The sequence below is a fragment of the Lepidochelys olivacea genome (assembly GCF_965140295.1).
Source record: "Lepidochelys olivacea isolate rLepOli2 genome assembly, chromosome: 1".
Taxonomy (NCBI): Eukaryota; Metazoa; Chordata; order Testudines; family Cheloniidae; genus Lepidochelys; species Lepidochelys olivacea.
The window spans coordinates 229,108,737-229,129,326 of NC_140411.1; the positions used below are offsets into that span (position 1 = coordinate 229,108,737).

Here is a 20,590-nt window from a genome sequence, read left to right on the forward strand (position 1 = left end):
GGGGTTGGACTAGATGACCTCCTGAGGTCCCTTCCAACCCTGATATTCTATGAATTATGGGACATTACCTTAAGCCTTTTCTCAGCCAAACTCCCATTGAACCAACTGATAAGGACTGAATAAAAGCTGTGTTAAGGAGTTCAGGATGTAAATCAATTATATTTTTGAGCTATTTCTTCCCTCACTTAAACCTGTTTTACAACGATGTAACTCCACTAGAGTCACTCATCATTTACAATAGTGCAAGTGAAGTAAAATCAGTCCCTTTGGCTCTAAACGTAATTTACGTCCTCTTTAAGGCATCTTTACACTTCCATGGTGGTGGAACGGAGCTTTGGTATAAATGAAGCCAGGCCCTCTATGGTTCTTTAATAGCAGTATTCAGGGTTCAGAACACTATTGGGTTTGATTATCATTTTCTTGGAATGTATTTGCACTCATAGCTATAGCTACTTAACTTGGTGAACCATCTGCTTTATCACCATAGCGTGCATTTCATTTGTAACCCCAACAACTTTTATTTTGTGCAGCTGACCCAAAACAAAACCCCAGATCAGAAGGGGGCAAGTTTGGATCTGGGGGAGGGGGAGGGTAGTCAGACCTACCCAGTTCTTCCCATATTGCTGAATAGGATGGGGAGTCCCAGGATGTATGGAAAAGGGGATCACGGTATGGAAAAGATTGAGAACCAAGGTTTACAATGTGGGACCAGGAGACCTGGATTCTAGTTCTGGTTCTGCTAGTAACTTGCTACATGGTCTACCAAGACTGCCAACCCAGAGACCAATCAGTGTCAAATGTAATGGTGATTTTGGCGAGGGAAAACTGCAAATCATGGAGAACAGAAATTTTACATACTGAACTAAAGGGAAAATATTTCCATGTTGGTATGCGAGATCTAATGTTGCAAAAATATATCTTATTCAAATTGTATTAATTACAAGCCCTAATACTGCAGAGAAGACATGTATCTTATTACAACTGTATGTTGTATTTATTAAAAAATCACCTTGATCCATTGTGATGTTTTCTGCATCTTCCCTGAGAAAGGAGGAGGAAGAAAAGGGTAGGTGGGAAAGAAGGAAGAAAGGCCTATCCAGTGACACTTGCGTCAAACTTTCAAACATGAAGTGGTACCCATATATTTTATGAGCCAGATCCTCATCTGGTGTAAATCAACGTAGCTCCACTGAAGGAAATGGTCCTACACAAATTTAAATAGGCTGAGGATCTGATATTTGTGTGTACACAGAAAACCTTCACATGCATGTACAAAACAGATTATGCCACATGTAAGTACTCATGTGCACAAACACACCCAGGGGTTTGGGAGTCAACAGGAAGATGCACAAATGCTGTAGGTGTAACTTATTTCCCCACATATTAATATTTGTGTTATGATGCTACTCAATTCTTTCCATGATTTAATTACAATAATTGCCAGTAGAACCTGCATTATTTATAGTTGGAAAATAACTTCTCTTATTATCCTGTAACTGTGAAGAAAATACAGCATCTGAAGGGAAATTTTCCAGTCGCGGTCTTTGCCTAAATATTTTTTGTGGGGGGGAAAAATGCAGCGATGTCTGAGTTGTGAGAGGGTGATTACATTTTCCCCACTTCAGAATAATATTAATTTCAATTTTTGGACACAGCTACAGCAAAAATATCTGATGTATGAACTTTGAACCAAGGCATGCAAATAGTCCTCATTGTGCTTAACTAAATTTGAAAAAAGAAGAAGTTCTCATTTTAAATAGTCACAAGGATTCAGAAACTGCGTATTGACGACGTGCAGTAGAAAAATATAGTTAAGTCAGAAAGTGGACAGTTCAGGAGAGACAGCTGCTGCTGCCGTGTGCACAAATGTGTCCTAATCTGCTTAAGAGACTGTCTAGCAGTTGGCGTTTGTACAAATGCTTCCTCTTGATACAGATATTCCTGATCCCTGCACAACCCTCCAAGCCACTTATACTCTCCTCACAACAGTGTTTTTATGAAGGAACATTGGGCATATAAGGAGCTTTGTAAAAAACAATTCCAGGATAGTCACAGAAAAGGAGGATTGCTGTTAGAGGATGGTCAACCTAACTTGGCGTCTAAGAGGAAGCAAACCTCTAAATAAGAGTGAAGAGGCTAGCTGGGTTTTAGCCCAACCATGGCTTTTTAATCTGTTAATTTTTTCTGACAAGTGAACCCTGCAGGAAAGCTCTTGCTATGCAAGACTAAACTGGACTATGCTTGGTGACTCTACAGATCCATGGAGCAGACTCTGCATGTACACTGGATGGATGTGCAGTGAATCATTCCTACTTTTCATCCCCCGCCCTTTCCTGCAATGGCCAGGCACCACCTTGCACTTACTCACACTGATGGACTGTGTGAGGATAATCCTGCTAGCCATCTTGAGGGATGCGTGCAGAGGCTGGTGCTACACTTGCCCCTCTTGCCCCAGCCAGTATACACTACATCCTCTTATGGGGTGGCCCAATGGCCATGCTTGCTCTGTATTACTCCTGGAGCTCCTACTGGTTAAGGTCTCCACAAACCCCCAACACAAATTAGTGCCTTAAAGGCACAATACAGCCTCACAAAGGAAAGGTCTACACATTTCCTGAAACTGATGATAATTTTGGACTGTGTTTTGCCGCAGCCATGGGAACAATTTCCAAATGGTCAGGAGCCCTGAGGATGCTACCATGACTGGAATTTCCAACCTCTAAGCAACAGTATGCAATATTTTACACCACAAGTTTTGACCTGCTGATGTGTTGTTTATGATAGAAGCTTTTGGTCTAGATTTTGCAATGTGCCCTCAATCAGCTCAGGTATGAATCATCAGCAACTGTTCTCCCGCAAGTACATCAAAATGAATGATCAATTGAGCAAAACATATGAAGCAGGTTTATCAATAAACTAATTATTAATAGCCAACCTGCTGTTAAAAGAAAACCATGGACCCAATTCTGGTCCCAGGTATAAGGGAGCACATCAAGAGTAACTCCACTAAGGGTTTCAGAGTAGCAGCCGTGTTAGTCTGTATTCACAAAAAGAAAAGGAGGACTTGTGGCACCTTAGAAACTAACCAATTTATCTGAGCATAAGCTTTCGTGAGCTACAGCTCACTTCATCGGATGCATAAAGTGGAAAATACAGTGAGGAGATCTCCTCACTGTATTTTCCACTTTAGTATTTTCCACTTTATGCATCCAGTGAAGTGAGCTATAGCTCACAAAAGCTTATGCTCAAATAAATTGGTTAGTCTCTAAGGTGCCACAAGTACTCCTTTTCTTTCCACTACGGGTTAACACAGTTGCTCTGGATTTACACTCTGGTTTTCTAAATGTCATCTAGACTGCTACAAACTGGTTGAGACAGGACTGTATTTGTTTCCATGACACAGGCAGGTCACTACATTTAATTTTTCCCTCTGATGTGCAGACAAGAGTCCTGCAGTAAATACAGCTGACCAGGAACCAACACCTAACCAGTAGGGACAGATTAATGATATTCTTTATCAGTTCCAACACAAACAACTGAAGAAAGAAGGCCTCACTGTGGAAGTCGTCAGCAATGATCACTAGCCAACAACAGCAGCTAAAAACTCTGCTGCAACGTCTCTCTCACTGATTGTGTTACTCACCTAACTCCTTCGTTGAGGTTGTAAAGTTCATGGTCTGGGAGCCCTTTACGTTGGAACACTGCTATTACTCCATTATGGATACTGCAAGCAGAAATTAGGAAATGAGTCATTACTCATACGTTGGAAATGTAACCACATCCACGATAAGCTGTACGTCAGTTCCCAGAGACCTCATGGCCTAAAGTGACTAGTGATGTTTGGTATTGAACTTGAGACACTTTAAAGGGGCCTGATTTCCAGAGGCAGATGGCCTTTCTGAAAATCAAGGCCCTGAAGAAGTCTCAATATGAGCACCCAAAAACTAAGGTACCCAAAATCACTGGACACTTTTGAAAATATAAGCCTATATATTTTAATCACAAGAATAGAGGCCCCATCACAGAGGAAATATATTACTATAATTTAGGTGATGGTATCTATGTATTATTGATATATATATATATATTTAAACTATGGTTATTTGATTCCTTTACCAATAATCAGTAGTTTAAGAGTAAACATAAAGCAAAGTTCAGACCATAAATATAATGTTATTTCACTAGAATATATTTACTCAAGTCACAAGAATGCTTAGAGCTTTCAAAGAAAAAAATATGGCCTGTTCGCTCTTTGATGTGTTTTTGGCTAATTTCACTGGACATCTCTCATTCATTTTTCTTAAGAAAAATAACAGTACTATGACAGAAAAGCATCAGTAACACAGACCAATTCATTGCTACTTGCCCCACCCCAAGATTTATGCTCCTGCCCCAGGTAGAGGAAAACCAGTTGAAAAAAAATAGGGGACATTTAATGTTTATGGAAGTTAGCCATCAACAGAGATAGTGATGAACCAGGTACAGGTATAATTCCTGCTCAGCACCCACTCTTAATTCCACTTGTACTTCTCTTGTACGCAAAGGCTGTTTAGAGACTGTCAATGTTGCCTGTGTGTTTCTGCTGTGATCAACATCGACTGCGCACAAAGCAGAAACCTCCAAATTCACTAAGCTCAGCCTAGAAGTGTAAGTGGGCACTTAACATTTATTCACACTGCTTAAGGCTGCCACCTATCATAATTTTCATGTCTGCCCAAATTTGAAGGGCTGATCTGAAAATTTGCAAAACACTGTGGGCCTCATCTGGCAGCCCTTACTCCCACTAGTGATGCTTAGGAATCCCACTGACTTTAAGAGGCCTCCACACATAAGGGTTACTCAGGACAGGTCTACCCTACAGAATTACTTTGGTATAACTACGTCGCTTAGGGGTGTGAAAAACAAATACCTCTGAGCAACATAATTACACCGACCTAACCCCCGGTATAGACAGTGCTCTGTCAACAGGAAGGCTTCTCCCGTCAACACAGCTACCACCTCTCATGGAAATGGATTAACTATGCTGACGGGACAGCTCTCTCCTGACACTGTTGAGCATCTTCATTAAAGTATTACAGCAGCGCAGCTGTGCCGATGCAGTGTTTTATGAGTAGACCTGCCCTCAGAGGAATAAGGATCAGACTCCAGCACAGTCCTGAAATACATAAAGGGTTCAGATTGAGTCTGATGCGATGAGGCATGCATCACAATTTAAAGAATTTGTTTCTGAGGACAAAGCTGAAAAGTTAACTCAAATAGTATGTCTATCCTTCGAGCTGGAGCTGTAATGTCCAGCTTGGGTAGACATACCTGTGCTAGCTCTGATTGAGCTAGCGCACTAAAAATAGAGCGCAAACATGGCACCACAAGCAGCGGGAGGGGCTAGCCACTTGAGTACGTACCGAGTGTCTCAGACAGGATTGTATGTGGGGCAGCTAGCCCCTCCTGTCGCTCACACCACTGCAGCTACACTTCTATTTCTAGCACACTGCTAGATCAGAGCTAGCACAAATATGCCTTCCTGAGCTGGGCATTATACCTCCAGCTCAAAATGTAGATGGACTTTATATCTTTCAGCTGCTACTCCTGTTGTTTTGCCACATGATTCCGCAACAGTTTGACACCATTTTCCCTAATAGACTCATTCTTACTAAGGTGACTGTTTGTGCTGCCCACAGAAGGCTCTCCTTATCAGTTTAACATGGAGAGAAAAGCGGCTCTTCACTCATGAAAATATTTTGGTTAAAATAATAAATGTATGTCGGTCCAGTCTGTGGCATTTACATCTCTGCCCCAAGCAGCTTTATCCCAGGAGGAACACTGGGGAGACTATACTTCAGGCATACAGTCTCTTCTGGGGAATCTCTGCACAACAGGAGTGTCTCTGTGTACCATATGCTCCATCCTATGGAGAAGATTGCTTTCCCCACCCCCATCACCCCAACCCTGCTTTATGCATTGGTTCGGGTGAAGAGGAGTCATGGGAGAGGTGGATTATGAGCCTGACTCATCCCCACCATTCCCTGTCCTCTTTTGGGGAACCTACTCCTGGGGGTGGGGAGAGCAGACGTGAACAGTCCCTGCCCTCCCTAGAGACTGGGACACACAGCAAATGCTATTGTAGATAGCCTTCAGGCAGCTGCGCAAGAGCGGGAGGAAGTTTCCTGCACACAGCCTGGACAGTTATGTCTTCTTCCAACTATTTTTAAATTTTGCCACCCAAACATTGCAGCACTGAGCTACAGCAAGAGAGTCACAAACTGGAAGTGACTTGGCTGGTTAAATTAAACTAAAGGCTGAATAAAAATGAAAGTGACGAGGTTAGTTTAATTCTCTAGAGCAGTGGTTCCCAAACTTGTTCCGCCGCTTGTTCAGGGGAAGCCCCTGGCGGGCCGGGCCGGGCCGGGCCGGGCCCGTTTGTTTTCCTGCTGTGTCTGCGGGTTTGGCCGATCGTGGCTCCCAGTGGCCGCAGTTCGCTGCTCCAGGCCAATGGGAGCTGCTGGAAGTGGCAAGGGGCGGCAGGTAAACAAAGGGGATTTCCCTGCACAAGCGGCAGCACAAGTTTGGGAACCACTGCTCTAGATGGATACAAATGCACAATATGAACAGATAGGATTAATGGCAAAATGTTAATGAGATTACAACACTTATTTCATTTTTAACAATGAAAGTAACACAAGTAAAGAAATATAAAATTCTAAACTGATGTAAATTGACATAGCTCCAGGGTTTTAAATTCAACTGCAACTCTCTCAGTTTATCTTTAAAAATGAAAAATACACCAAGAGTAATCACTTCCAACACAGACAGAAAAATATGCATACACATTAGCGTTACCCTGGCAGAAAAAAACGTGTCTGAACAGTTCAGTTCCCTCTGCAGGGAGGAAAAAGGAAGGATTTTAGTAGCAGACTTCTCCTTCGAGAAGTATTCTGGCCCAGTGGATAGGACATTTAACTGTGAGTCACGAGAGCTGGGTTCTATTTCTGGATCTACCACTGTGTGATGTTGGCTAGCTTCTGGGCCCCAGTTTCCTCATATTTAAAGTGGGGGTAATGATACTTGCCCACCTCCATAAAGTGCTTTAAGATCAGTGGATATAAAATGCAATGTAAGAGCTGAGTATTATTATAAGAGCACATGATTATTGTGGTTATGGAACAGGCTCTTCGAAATTGTCACTGTGTCACTTTTCTTCTTTCTTAACCCTACCAAGCAAAAAAGGAATTACTAACTACAAAGTGAAACTCTTTCTGTTTGATTTTGCACCAGGCAAAAAGCCTCACAGCTTGTCTGAAAACACAAGGCTGAATTTTCCTCCCTAATCTGCAGAGTGCATCTCTATTCTACATGCCAAACTCCCACTGACATTTCTGCACACAGAATGTGCAGAATAGCAATAGAGATCCACAGTGGTACTAACAGACCACCACTGTAGGTCACGGAGTTGAATTTCACCCTTAGAATACCTGATGGAAAAGATTTTGAGAAAACTGAAACCACCACCACACACACCTCCACCCTGTGTTTCTGGTTTTACCACTGACTTAGAAAGCATGTTTTTTTAGAGCTCTGCAGCTGATTTTCCTTCAGGTCACACTACAGTGTACCTGGTACCATGGAAAAACGACAAGTTTCTGAGTTCTAGAATGTAAAGTTTGGATCAAATCTGCCTAGCCTAAGTGTGCTAGTTTGTATTTGACAAGCTAGTAAACAAGGAGGCTCATTGCCTTGTGAAGCTTGTGCTTGGTTCCTTTACATGGTTTAAAAGGCTCCAGTACCAGCTGCTTCTGCACCAGAAAAATGAGCCATGTTTGATAGCAGACATCAAAATCGGGTTTTGGGGATATCTTCTTTCCCCCAAAATTGGTGTTGAAAACGGTTACTCTACTGGTGTGGACTGGGCCAACAGAGTGCAACACCTGTTGCAGCAAGTGGAGAGAGATACACGTACTACTGGAGAAAGTCTAGAAAATATCTCAGATATTTTGCTCCAGCGAGTAGGGCCCTTCCAAATTCACAGTCCATTTTGGTCAATTTCATGGTCATAGGATTTAAAAAATCATAAATTTCATGATATCAGCTATTTAAATCTGAAATTTCAAGGTGTTATAATTATAGGGGTCCTGACCCAAAAAAGGAGTTGTGAGGGGGTTGCAAGGTTATTGCGGGGGGGGGGGGGGAGAAGCGGGGGGAGCTGGTACTGCTACTCTTACTTCTGCACTGCTGCTGCTGGTGGCACTGCTGTCAGAGCTGAGCAACTGGAGAGCGGTGGCTGCTGGCAGGGAGCCCAGCTCTGAAGGCAGAGCCATTGGCAGCAGCAGCAGCGAGCGCAGCAGTAAGGATGGCCTGGTCTGGTATTGCCACCTTTACTTCTGTGCTGCTGGGCCCTCAGTCACCAGCTGCCACTGTCCGGCCGTCCAGCTCTGAAGGCAGCAGCGCAGAAGTAAGAGTGGCATGGTATGGTGTTGCCACCCTTACTTCTATGCTGCTGCTGGCAGGGCGCTGCTTTCTGCTCTCTGGTTGCCCAACTGTGAAGTTAGGGTAGAAGTAAGAGGGGCAATACCAGGACCCCCCTAAAATAATCTTGTGACCCCCCTGCATTTCCCCTTTGGGTCAGAACCCCCAAGAAATCTGTATAGTATAGGGTAAAAGCACACAAAAGACAGATTTCGTGGTAGGAGGCCAGAGTTCATGGTCCGTGATGCGTTTTTCATGGCCGTGAATTTGGTAGGGCACTACTACTGGGTATTAAGCATGGTTGACCCTGTGTAGAAGTCAAGTCCACCACAAGACAAACACTTTGAGTGTGGGCTGAGTGTGAAGCACTGGGAGGAAGGAGATTTGGCAACCACTCTCAAACTCTGGTTCACTTTCATAGTAGAGAGACAGCCAGAGTGTTTAACAGTGAAGAGACCTACAGCTAAACATCTCTGGCCTCATCAGCATGGGGAAAGGAAAATAAAAGTGGTGTGTTAGGGATAGTGAGCATATGATCCAGCCATGCAGAAATGTATAAGCTGACCAAAACAGAAAACAACACCCTCTCTCTCCCTCTGCTATTCATTTGATGACATTTTCAAGATATTAAGTATCCCTTGTTTGAATTCTCCTCGCACGTACGCATTAATAATCCAATACAGTTGATCTTGGCTGGCTTGAACAGACACTCAATTTACAATCATTTGAAAATTGGTAGCCAAATGTCCCTAGCACACAGTGAAGCAACGTGGCCATGTTTAATATTAGGAGTAAGATGTGAGGTTCAATTAATGTAGTGAATAAAACCAGCACTCTCTACACACTCTTCTGGTTCGAAAATGTACTCTGGAATGTTCTCTGCGGCAAAAATCTGCTACCGCTACAGCTCTCCCTCTCTCCCTCGCTTCGGAGATCTTGTCTGAATGAGGGGGAGGCTATCCAGACTCTCAGCAGGTCTATTACTCCACAGAGGGTGCTCTCTCAAATGGAGCAAGACTCTCAACAAACATTGACAGACACAGATTGTGGCTTTTAAGATACTGCCCCCTCCTCCACCCCAGGAGGAGTACCAGAGACAGTCTGCCAGGAGTCTTCCTTGCACTGAAGGGAGTACAACCTGCTCCATCCATCAAATGGAGCAGATTGCTCCCTCTGGAGTACAATGGCTTTGCTCTGTGAGCTTGGTGAGGGGGCTGACCCCTTTTTTTAATAGTCCTGCTTCCTGGCAGGGAGCAAGAGTGAATAGTGCCAGAATGCAGGGAGCACAGGGACAGCTACCCTGTGTAGTTGCTCAAGGGAGAAGATTTTGTTTGCCTTTGAGTGACTGCATGGAGGCCACTCCTAACCTGGGCTATTATCTGTAGACTGAGTTGCTGTTTGTGAAGTGTTCTGAGTGTCCCCACAGAGGAGTTATACCAGCACAGCTAGAGAGCAGTAGTTATTCCGCTTTAGCTATGCCAGTCAATTTCTAGCTATACCAGACAAGCCATTAGATTTCTAAATGACTACCGCTATCTCTACGGACCTTACAGCGGGACAGCTGCATCACTGGAAGGTCTCCTGTGTAGCTGCTCTCCCGCTGGCATAATTAAACCACCCCCAACAAGCAGTGTTAACTATGTTTTGCTGACAAATGTAAGCCTCTGTCACCTTTTAAAATAGGACCTAAGCACTTTTGAAAACTTTACCACAGTCAATATGTAAGTTGTGGTGTTTTTTCAATGTATTTGTGTCCTCATTTTCTTCCATTATTATATTAATCTTTTTAAACTTCTTTATTTCTCTTCTAAAAGTTCTGCAAGCCCTAATTAATGACACTAAACAGAACGCGTAGGCCTTGTCGACACGAGAAAGTCACACAAGTTTAATTAGAGGCGTGATTTTAAACCAATTTATTTAAACAGGTAAAAAAGGCTGTGTGGGCATTCATGTCAGTTTGAGAGTGGCTTACGTGTGTTTGTGGCAATTTGTGTTCATAAGTGACTTAAGCTAACCTGAAATAAACCTGGTTTAAATCAAACTATGAGTGTCCCATGGGGGTTGCACCGGCTTTCTAAATTGGTTTAAAATCACACTTAGTTAAACTGGCTCAACTTTCTCCGGCAGAGAAAGGATGCTGTTTCTACTCAGAGAGATCCTGATCTTACAAGCTGTTCCACTTGGGTGGACCCCTGTACCTGTGCAGATCCTCAGGGGGTTTTATATTGTAATCTATGTCATTCAGTTTACGTAAAATGCCGCTATACTGGAGTAATCTCAGCTCACATTTTAACAGTTCAACCTAAATTGGAAATGTTTTATAAAATGTATTCCTCAATCCCTTTTATAACATACCTGTCTCTGAAGCATGCATACATTCACTGATATTGCCCTGAGCACCTTGCACATAACATCACAAAGTTGAAATTTAAGAAAAATAAATCAACATTCCTTGCCAGGTACCTGCAGTGACTGTAGCATCTTTAGAACAGAAGATTCTGCCATCACTGTAAAGCAGAAAATTCTGAATTTTAATGTTGCCCACGATCTGCTAAGTATCAGTACTTATTGTCATTACAGGGTAAAGTTCAGTCTGTGCAAGAGTAGCATAAGGACTACGCACCACTTATGTTCCACTTGGGTAACAGTAGAGTAAGTGCTAATGACTTATGATAAACAATCTGTTCCATCTTGTATTTAGCGGTGACACTCGCAGGCTACGTCTACACAGCACACCTTACAATGGCGCAGCTCTGCCACTGCAGCTGCACCACTGTAAGGTGCGCTGTGTGGCTGCTCTTTATCGACAAAATGAAACCACCCCCAACAAGGGACACTATCCACACCGGCGCTTTTCATCGCTAGAAGTTCTGGCATTCAGAGGGGTGTTTTTTCACACCCCTGAGCGACAAAACTGCCAATGTAGACATAGCCTAAGTACCTTTCCCAGACCTGAAGAGCTCTGCGTGGCTTGAAAGTTTGTCTCTCTCACCAACTGAAGTTGGTCCAGTAAAAGATATTACCTCACCCACCTTGTCTCTCTAATATCCTGGGACTGACAGGGCTACATTGCAGATACAGGTGTTTGAAAGTTACGCTAACTGAATGGTATCATACTTTTTCCCACAGATCTGGTTACTTATATCAAGAGATATGTATCCCACAATACCCTGCAAAGCTGAAGTCAGCTTTGGCACTGGGAAATACAAAATCTGGCAAAGACAAGATATGTGAATGTTTTGCACTGGTACAAGCTTGGGAGGTACTGTCACAGGCTGATAGCACCAGGAAGAAAACAAGAGATCGGAAAGGTACTGGACTAATACAGATTGGTGGGTTAGAACTCAGTAATGTGCACAGAAAGACCTCTAACTTGTAAACAGGTCTAGTATAAAAGGAGGTGGTTTTGAATACATATTTCAAAGCACAGCTTCTGTGTAAGATGAACTGCATGCTGCGAGAAACAAGCTTCTCAGAAGGATTGGTGTGCTATTAACTCATTCCTTTCTGTATAGTTCTGCTTTGACTTTAGACAATAAATTTGGCTACGGTTGGTTATTTGGTCACTTACACATTGCCAATACTGAACTGCAAGTGTCGTCAAGCAATGGTTATGCTTTTAGCAATAATATGAAATTCATTAAGAATACAAAATACGGGCAAACTGCATGCATCAGAAGTTTGGTAATGGGATACATACAAAGCCAGACAGGCCCATGAGCCATTGGCACAACGGCACATAAGATCCTCTTTGGTTCTAGCTAATGACCTTCATGACTGTCTGCTATCTCATCCTTGCAACATGACTGCCATCCTCACAAGTCAATGCCAAATGCTATTATCCATAGAATAGTACACAATGCTACACACAATTTTCATTTTTGGTACTTTTTAAAGCCATTATCATGTCTTGTCATGCACTAAACTTAGATATATATATAATATTTTGGGACTGTAAATAAAATATTTACAAGAGCAAAGCGGAGGAAGAACCCAAACCACAGTCCCCAAAAAAAGACAACAAAATCCATCTGTTTCTTGAACCACCTGTGCACTTGCTGTGTACAGATAAACTCCCCAATGCTGAATAATGCTGTAATCTTCAGATGAGAACCCACTTGTTTATACTACTGCATGTACAAGTTCAAAACCATTTTAGTCTACTGATGCACTCCAAGTGTCGAGGTACAAAGATGTGGCTTCTTCTCTCTCATACATCACAACTGCTCATGGACTGATTCTTCTCCTTCAGAATACAAGCAATTCCCTTTAACTTCAAAGTGGTTTCATGTGTCATGTAGTGGGAGAATGGGGTGCAAAAAAGGTGTGTAGTATGTGTGAGTATACGTGCACACACATATGCGCGTGGGTGTATCTGAGCACCACACGAAGTAAAAAAATCCAACCATTTACTTACACTCACAGGCATCGACTTTCAGCTTTCTCTGGGCCCCGGAGCCCCGCCCCCGCTCCACCCCTTCCCCCAAGACCCTACCTTCACTCTGCCTCTTCCCACTCACACTCCGCCCCTGCCCCCAGCGCCTCCCGCCCACCGCTGAACAGCTGATTGGTGGTGGGCAGGAGGTGTTGGGTGGGAGGGGGGAAGAGCTGATCAGTGGGGCCCACAGAACAGCTGATCGGCGGGTGGCTGGTGGGTGCTGAGCACCCACTATTTTTTTTCATGGGTGCTACAGCCCCAGAGCACCCACGGAGTCAGCACCTATCCTTACCCTGCAGGGGGTTGCACAGTTTCGGAAAGACAGCACATACATATGGATTGATGGGACAGTTCCTCAGCTGGTGTAAATCAGTGTAGCTCCACTGACTATTGTAATTTACTTCAGCTTCACACACACACACGCACACAGCTGGTCATCAGTATGAATGAAATCCAGGCTGGTAAGGACTAAGTCTTTACCATCTGATAGGCGTTTGGTGACCTATGTGACATAAGTTGATGATCTCAGTTCAGTTCGTAATGGACAAAAGTATCCACATCACAAGAAGCTCAGGAGCTGGGAAGTCTGAACTGGCTCCTCCAATTGTTGGTGAGCCATGGCTAGTTAAAGGAGATCTGCACTCCCTCTGCATAGCCATTTGATCACCTGTCTCCCCTGCTCCAGATTCTCTCTCCTGCTTCTGAAAAGACAGACAATTCATTGGGTGAACTTCTCTTCATTGAGTCCCCCACCTGACACTCCTATGCCATGACAGCTGGGGTGGAGGGCTAGGTTCCTGCCCCCGAGGAGTGCTGGATGTGGACAGAGGACACAGAATACAGGAACAGTAATGTGTCCAGAACTGTGAAAGTGCTTGTGTGTTAGGGGATCGGCGGATTGAGGTTTCCAGTTACCTAAGAGAAGAGTAGAAACTTGTAATGTGCCCAAGTCAAGACTGCAGTAGGGGAGTAGACATCCTGAGTCCCTAAAAAGCTTAAGCTATTTTCATGACAGGACTGAATCAGCGCAAGCAGCTCGTTTTTCAGAACACGCAGCACTGCAGCAAGAACTGAAAGCCTCCCAGTGTTATATGTGGGGCGCTGTAAACTAGTGTGGTGGCGTAGCACTGTCTAATCCGGGTACAAGCAGGAGGACTGCGTTCTCTTTCTCTTCAACTGCTAACTGACTTCTGTGAAGTACCAGACTAATTAGCCTAAGTCACTGTTGCCTCAAACTGTGAGTCATGATGAGCCACCAATGGTTTAAAGAGCCCTTCCTGTATCTGCAGAATCAAACAGTTTGTGAATTCAGCAGTGGGATTTGGGAGAGAAGGCTGAGAAAAAAGAGGGTTCAGGTCAGTGAGCAGGGCTCTTTCTTGGGACAAGTCTATACTTGAGAAGTTATATCGACATAGCTGTGGAACTCAGGGTGTGAAAAATTCACAGTCCTGAGCACCACAATTATGCTGACCTAACCCCTGAAACAGACATGCAAGGCTGACAATGTTTCCATCAGTGTAACCACTGCCATCTGGAGAGGCAGATTACCTACAGTGACAGAAAAACCTCTTCCTATGGTGCTACAGAGGCTTAGCTACAGAGCTGTGCTACTGTAGCACCTAGAGTATAGACATGGTCACACAAAATGAATGAAAAGGCTGGAGAACACCAAATCTAGGTCACTCGTTGGGTTTAATAGGTGGATATGCAATGCAGGTAAGCATGCAAGTAACCAGACAGAAATTTACTTGTTACTGGTTTCTCCATAGTTTGGAGATTACATTCTATGCTGAAAACACAAATATTTCCCCTAATGCCCTAGCCTTTGTTAATATATTAAAAACACAATCTGAAGCTGACCTACACACAAAAGTATATGCATGTGTAAAAAGACACTGTAGTATAAGAAATGAAACATGAAGGTGAATTTAAAGATAGTGTAACATAGCTTTCCAAAGCTGTCCACTTGTCGCTTTTTCAAGATAAGCTCTTGTGACAATTTAAAATTATTTATATCCAAAACAAAAGACTAATCAAGCATTTCCTGAGGATTAACACATTCAAATACACCATGGCAGTGAAGACCTATCACAAGAGGCAAAGAAGCAGCATAGCTGTGAGCTGCTGAAGATAGGAATGTTTTTGACAGGAAGCCCATGCTGACCTGTTTGGGAGAGGTCAAAGGCTGCACTAAGCTCTCACATTTATACATCCCACAGTTACCACAGACTGCAGTAGAATGTCAAAAGAACACTAACTGAAAGGGAGAATGAACCCACAAGAAGAATGGTGAAATCAGCTGAGTGGACCTTCCACTTCACACCTGGAGAGCACCTATGTTCTACTGTTTGCCCAATCAATTTCCTCAGAAAGGCAAGGCTATGGCAGTTGGTATTCTGTAACTAGGGATGAACTAATCTCTTATTAAACAAGAGCAGGGTTGGCTTCCCCAACACTATGCCTTAAAGTAAAGGGACCCCAAAGCGGTTAAGAGTATCATTCTAGCCTATTCGTTGTTTGAGTCTCTGCGGATGCTCCTAACCAGCATTGTAATTAGCACCAAGGCAGAAGGGATGTTTTTTTAAAAGATATGGACTCCAGGCCATTGTGTAACTAGCCTGAGACCAAACAAACTCATTTCACTTGCGCTGTTGAATGGCTATCCGACAGGACAGGATTTATTCTCAGAGTTGTTGAGCACCCACAGCTGCCCATTGATTCAATGGGTGCTCAGCAAATCTGAAAATATCATCCTAAATTTAAAATTTGTATTGTTTTAAAACCAGATGTAGTTAAGATTAAATACCTCTCTTTCCAATGGGCAAAAGCTGTATGTCGAGCTGAGGAACTATGGCAAACCTGGGCGCACAAACAGAGCTGGTCAGGAATTTTTCCAGTGAATTATGTTTTTTGTTGAAAAATGCCAATTCATCACAAGTGAAACTGTACAACAGGGTCGGGTTTACCAAATTTTCTGACTGGAAAAAAGGTTGAGAAATTTCTGGTATTACACAACTTTTTGTTTCCAAATTTAAACTAATTAGTCTGAAAAAAAGGTGAACCAAAGAAAAAATGGTCAAACTGAAAATGAAATATTTAGAAATTGTAAAAAAAAAAAAAATTTTGATTGACTCAAAATAAAACTGGTTTTTCAGGTTTTGAATATTTTCAAGATTTCTAGTTTTCATCCTGATTCGATACAGGAAAAAAGGTCAAACTCTTGAAAACATTCACAGACGGGAAAACTATTTCTCATCCAACTCTATTGATTAACTTAGTTTGAAATTTGACCACCTGTTCATTTTGACCACCACCTTTTCACTTTATATTTCCAAACAAAGGTGTGTAAATGAGTTTTTGTTTGTGCACATTTTTAGGCAATTGCTAGTCTGTAAATGAATACCGAATTCATATGCAAAGAAGGGTATGAGAGAGTACACCCAAGTATTCGGTAATTGCTATTTGTAATTCTCGTGTTCAAAAAGTTCCAGTTAAACAATCAGTGAACAAAAACAGTACCATGTGAATCTCACTAAAAGTCAAGGGGACTTAAGCTTCTAAGTGCATAAATCACTTTTGAGCTTCTAAGTCACTTTGGTACTTCTGAAAATTGTGCTCAAAGGGAACAATTTGCAAACACCCATTGACAAACAACTTAATTTCAGTCTAACATTTAATGAAAATAAATGAATTTATTAAACAGAAAGTCTTCAAAGTGCTTTACAACCATTCATTCATTAACTGCATCAATTGTAAACCCACTTGTGAGGGAGATGAACATTATTATCCCTATTTTGCAGATGGGGAAACTGAGGCACAGAGGGTTAAGAAGCTTCCCCAAATTGAAACAAAAAGAGTTAGTGTCGGAGTCAGGAGTAGAAGTAAGGAGTTTTGGGCTCCCATTTGTTCCTGTGTTCAAACCAAACTCTCTCTCTAAGGGGATCCCATTGAGAAGGTCCGGGAAGAAGGAGCTAAGTCAATACAAATACTGTATATCTGAATAATTAGCCAATGTGGGAAAGGGAAGAATGTCCTAACAAAACTGAAAGCTCAGTACTTTCAGTTTGACACATTTCAAGGTTTCTTTCATTAGTAAAGCCCTGCTGTAATCAGAAAAGACAGGGATTTTTAATTAAAGATGAAACATTGCACCCTCCACAGAGCACTACTTAATGGCAAGCTACTGTGCATACTATATTCCTGCAAAAACTAATTCAGGTTGTTCTTAATAATGTTTCTCAGCTTGGATTTACTGTTGATTTCATTATTGTAAGAAACATCTCCTCCTCCTCCTTATATTTTGGCTTATTTTATTCACTACCTCCTACTTCAACTTGTCATCATTTTCCCTTTTTTTCCTAACACCAAGGAGAATATATGTCATTTCACGATAGGCTTTTCCACAGCAGAACCCAACCAGTATTAACCACTGATTAGGCAGTCAATGCCAGCTAAGTCATAAAGAAAACCGCTCTTTGGATTTCCTTTGCCCTCAGAGGGGCCCCACCTTGGCTATCAGATTATAAAGATTATAAACCTTGGGTTTCTCAGTCCAATCGGTTTAGTCAGTATTCAGCCCTCTTTACTGCTGCAGCAGAAAACAAGCAGTTGAAGACAATGCCTGTAAAAGAACCTAAATTATTTTAATCTAATGCAAAGTTTGTGAGCTCTCATGAAGTTGTATTGTTCAATTATGCTGCTGCTAGTTGCTAGTTAACATGTGTTGACTCGCTGGTGAGTTGGTACACACTGCTTTTGGGGATCATGGGACAGCAGGGACAGAAGAGGCTGTGCCCACAAAGTCCAGTTTGCGTAGTAGTAGGCAGACGCTCAACAGTGCCTTACTTCCATTTGATTTGACAGTTTCATGCTGTTTTACAGTACTGTAGCTGCGGAGATGAAGGAAAATCCCTGCAGAGGAAGAAACCTTGCTAGGAATGCAATGTGCCAGCAGGGAGCTGGGCAATGACAGACATGGAACCAGTCTCCTGTAATTTGCCCTCACCTAGCTACAAAGGGCAGAATTCACCCTGTCAAAAATACAATCCCAAGGGTTTAAGCGGATATCAACATAGAAGACTTAATGAAGGACATTTTGCCGGACAGTTCATTTTGGCACATGAAGTAGCCAAAACTCTACTTCTGGAGCAGGCAGCATGGGCTCAAAAGTGGGTGACACAGCCAGAAAATGGTCTGTGGGGAGGATGACTAGAGAGAGCACTGACTTGAGTGGCTCTCTTCTGAAGCTCCCACTGGCAAAGCTTATAGAGAACCTTGGGAAAACTAAATGTGGCCTCCCACAGTACTCTGACACAGGGCAGAGTCAGGGTCATTGCCTGTCCTCCCAAAGGATGAGTATCCTCTCTTGAGCAATGGGTTTGGCTGGAGCAGGGGCATTCTGAGGGGTTGTATTTCACACCTCCCTGCATCAGCTTTACTGAATCAGGCTCATAGCCTCTTGCAAACACCCACACCCACAAACTGCCACCCAGGCACAGATGCTAAAGTTAAGGGGGAAATGGCAGCTAACGTTTAACCATAATAGATTCTGGCTTGATGAAAATGGAAGGCATTTCTGGTGCTTCCTATCACTTCCCTGATTAGTAAGAATGTTTAATAGTTCACTGATTGAAATAGCAGAAATCGTTCTCCTATAAGGAAGGCAGTACCTTTCCGTAAGCCAAAGGATAATGTCTGAGGACAGTACTTAGAAATGCTTTTGTTAAACAAGGCACTTTTGTTTTACAGAAAACCAAACCAAACCCAAGGAACTAAACAAACAAAACACATGCATGGCAAAGGTTTTCAAAAGTAACCAGTTATTCTGGGTGACCCAAACCTTAGGTGCCCAACTGGAGATGCCTTAAAAAAGTTCCTGAGTCCTGCGTTTCAGAGAGTGCTGAACACCTGCACTCTGAAAATCAGGCCCCTTTTTAAAGTGTCTCGGGTTGGGCACCTACACTTTGAGTCACCCAAAGTCACAGGTCGCTTTTCAAAATCTTGCATTTTTTTTTGGTCACATCTGAAAATCTTAACCAGATTTCAGAGAATTGTTTCAGAGTATGAATAGCTAACCCATTACTGAAGCCTCAACTGTCCTGAGATGAAATTATGAAGATAAATTTTACAGAGTGTGTAGAGTATCTGCTAAGGTACTGAGATCCTTAAAGCCAAGACAGGATATGAGGTGCATTAAGTTGCAAGAAAAAGCTACGTTTATCCCCTTGCTTTGCTGCAGAGAGGCCTTCTATTATTTACTATGAAATGCAGAGCCTGCACGTAGGCTGCAGTCTCTAAAAATCACTCATGTTTTGTAATATTTATCACGACTTCAGAGTACCTTGGCACACATACACAGATGCTCACTCTGTCTGCACAATTAAGCAGTGTGGGTCTTACAAAGCAGCATCTCCACTGGCTTCTCCAGAGGGATTTCAAAGATGCATGCTATGGAAGTTCAGGATGCCAGTGTATTCACAGCTAAGGGAAAGATGACTCATGGCAAAAACGAAAGGTCGGTCACTGAGTTCACAAACCAGTCAAGCAATTACTCACACATGCATGGTTAAACAATACATGATGCGTGATTGATTAAATGCACAAGAGATCTAACAAGTCTCCCACACACAGATGGCAAATACCCATTGGTCATAACTGTACCCACCTTTTCCAAATTCAAAAATAAATAAATAAATATATGACCCCATCTTAACTGACCAGTTCTTGGACTGTGTTTTGCACCAACAGCAGAGACAGCAAATGTGAACAGATTTGCCTTTTCTCAGTGCTCATGCAGCACCACAAGTCCCCTTCCATACCATCCCCTAAACCCTCCCTATCCAACTAGGCCAGGCAGCCACCCCCTCTCCTTTCAAATCCGTCCTGACAACTCACTTCTCCCAGGAGTCCCATAAATGCTAATCCCTGCCAGTGAAAGCTGTCAGCACACCATTATGAAAAAGTTCCGAGGACCCTATACTCACACCAAGCAGTATTTTACTCTGCAAATAGCCTTACTGTTTCCCGTGGGACAACCGGCCAAGTGAAGTACTACTCAACCTGAGTAAGGGTGGCAGTATCAGATCTTGAATTAACACCCTCATCTGGGTCTCTCTATGCATGCTTGTGTTATTTAAGATGCAAGCTTCTCAGGGCTGGGACAGTGTCTCCTTCGCGTCTTGTATTGTTACAATGCCTAACAAGCTGCTCGCACTTAAAGGATGGATCGAAGCACAGTCATAGTCATAGATGTGATTTTTTTTGGAATCTTTTTTGCACAATGACACAATCCTATTAGGAAATTGGTTCTCCTGGACGCTCCAGTGATTTCTACCTTGCTGTAAATATATCTTAGTGCTTTTAAAAATACCTATCAGTAACATTTTCCAAAAGCGCCTAAGTCCCATTTTCAAAAAATTGACTTAAGGCCAGCTTTTTAAAAGGTGTTTAGGCACTTTGATTTTAATGGGAGTTAGGCACCTAAACACCTTTAAAAATCTGCGCCTTAGGCACCTAGCAGTCAATGTCTCAATTAAAGTCAATGGGACTTAGGTTCTCAAACGCCTAAGTCACTCACTTTGGAAAATGTTCCCCTAAGTTACTTGAAAATGTTCCGCTATATATTTTGACAAACAGCGATAGACATAGAAATCACACACAAAAAAAAGTAAACCTGATGGATTATTTTCCCCC

General features: G+C 42.7%; 1 protein-coding gene across 3 annotated transcripts in view; it reads right to left on the reverse strand.

Annotated features, from left to right (window-relative positions):
* The window catches only part of PRR5 (proline rich 5), a 129,575-nt gene that overhangs the window by 51,251 nt on the left and 57,734 nt on the right, over window positions 1-20,590 (reverse strand). For all 3 annotated transcript variants that reach the window (XM_084641910.1, XM_084641908.1, XM_084641909.1), the window contains exon 4: window positions 3,644-3,724. In XM_084641910.1, the coding sequence (XP_084498036.1) occupies window positions 3,644-3,724 (81 nt within the window). The remainder of the gene's footprint in view (window positions 1-3,643; window positions 3,725-20,590) is intronic.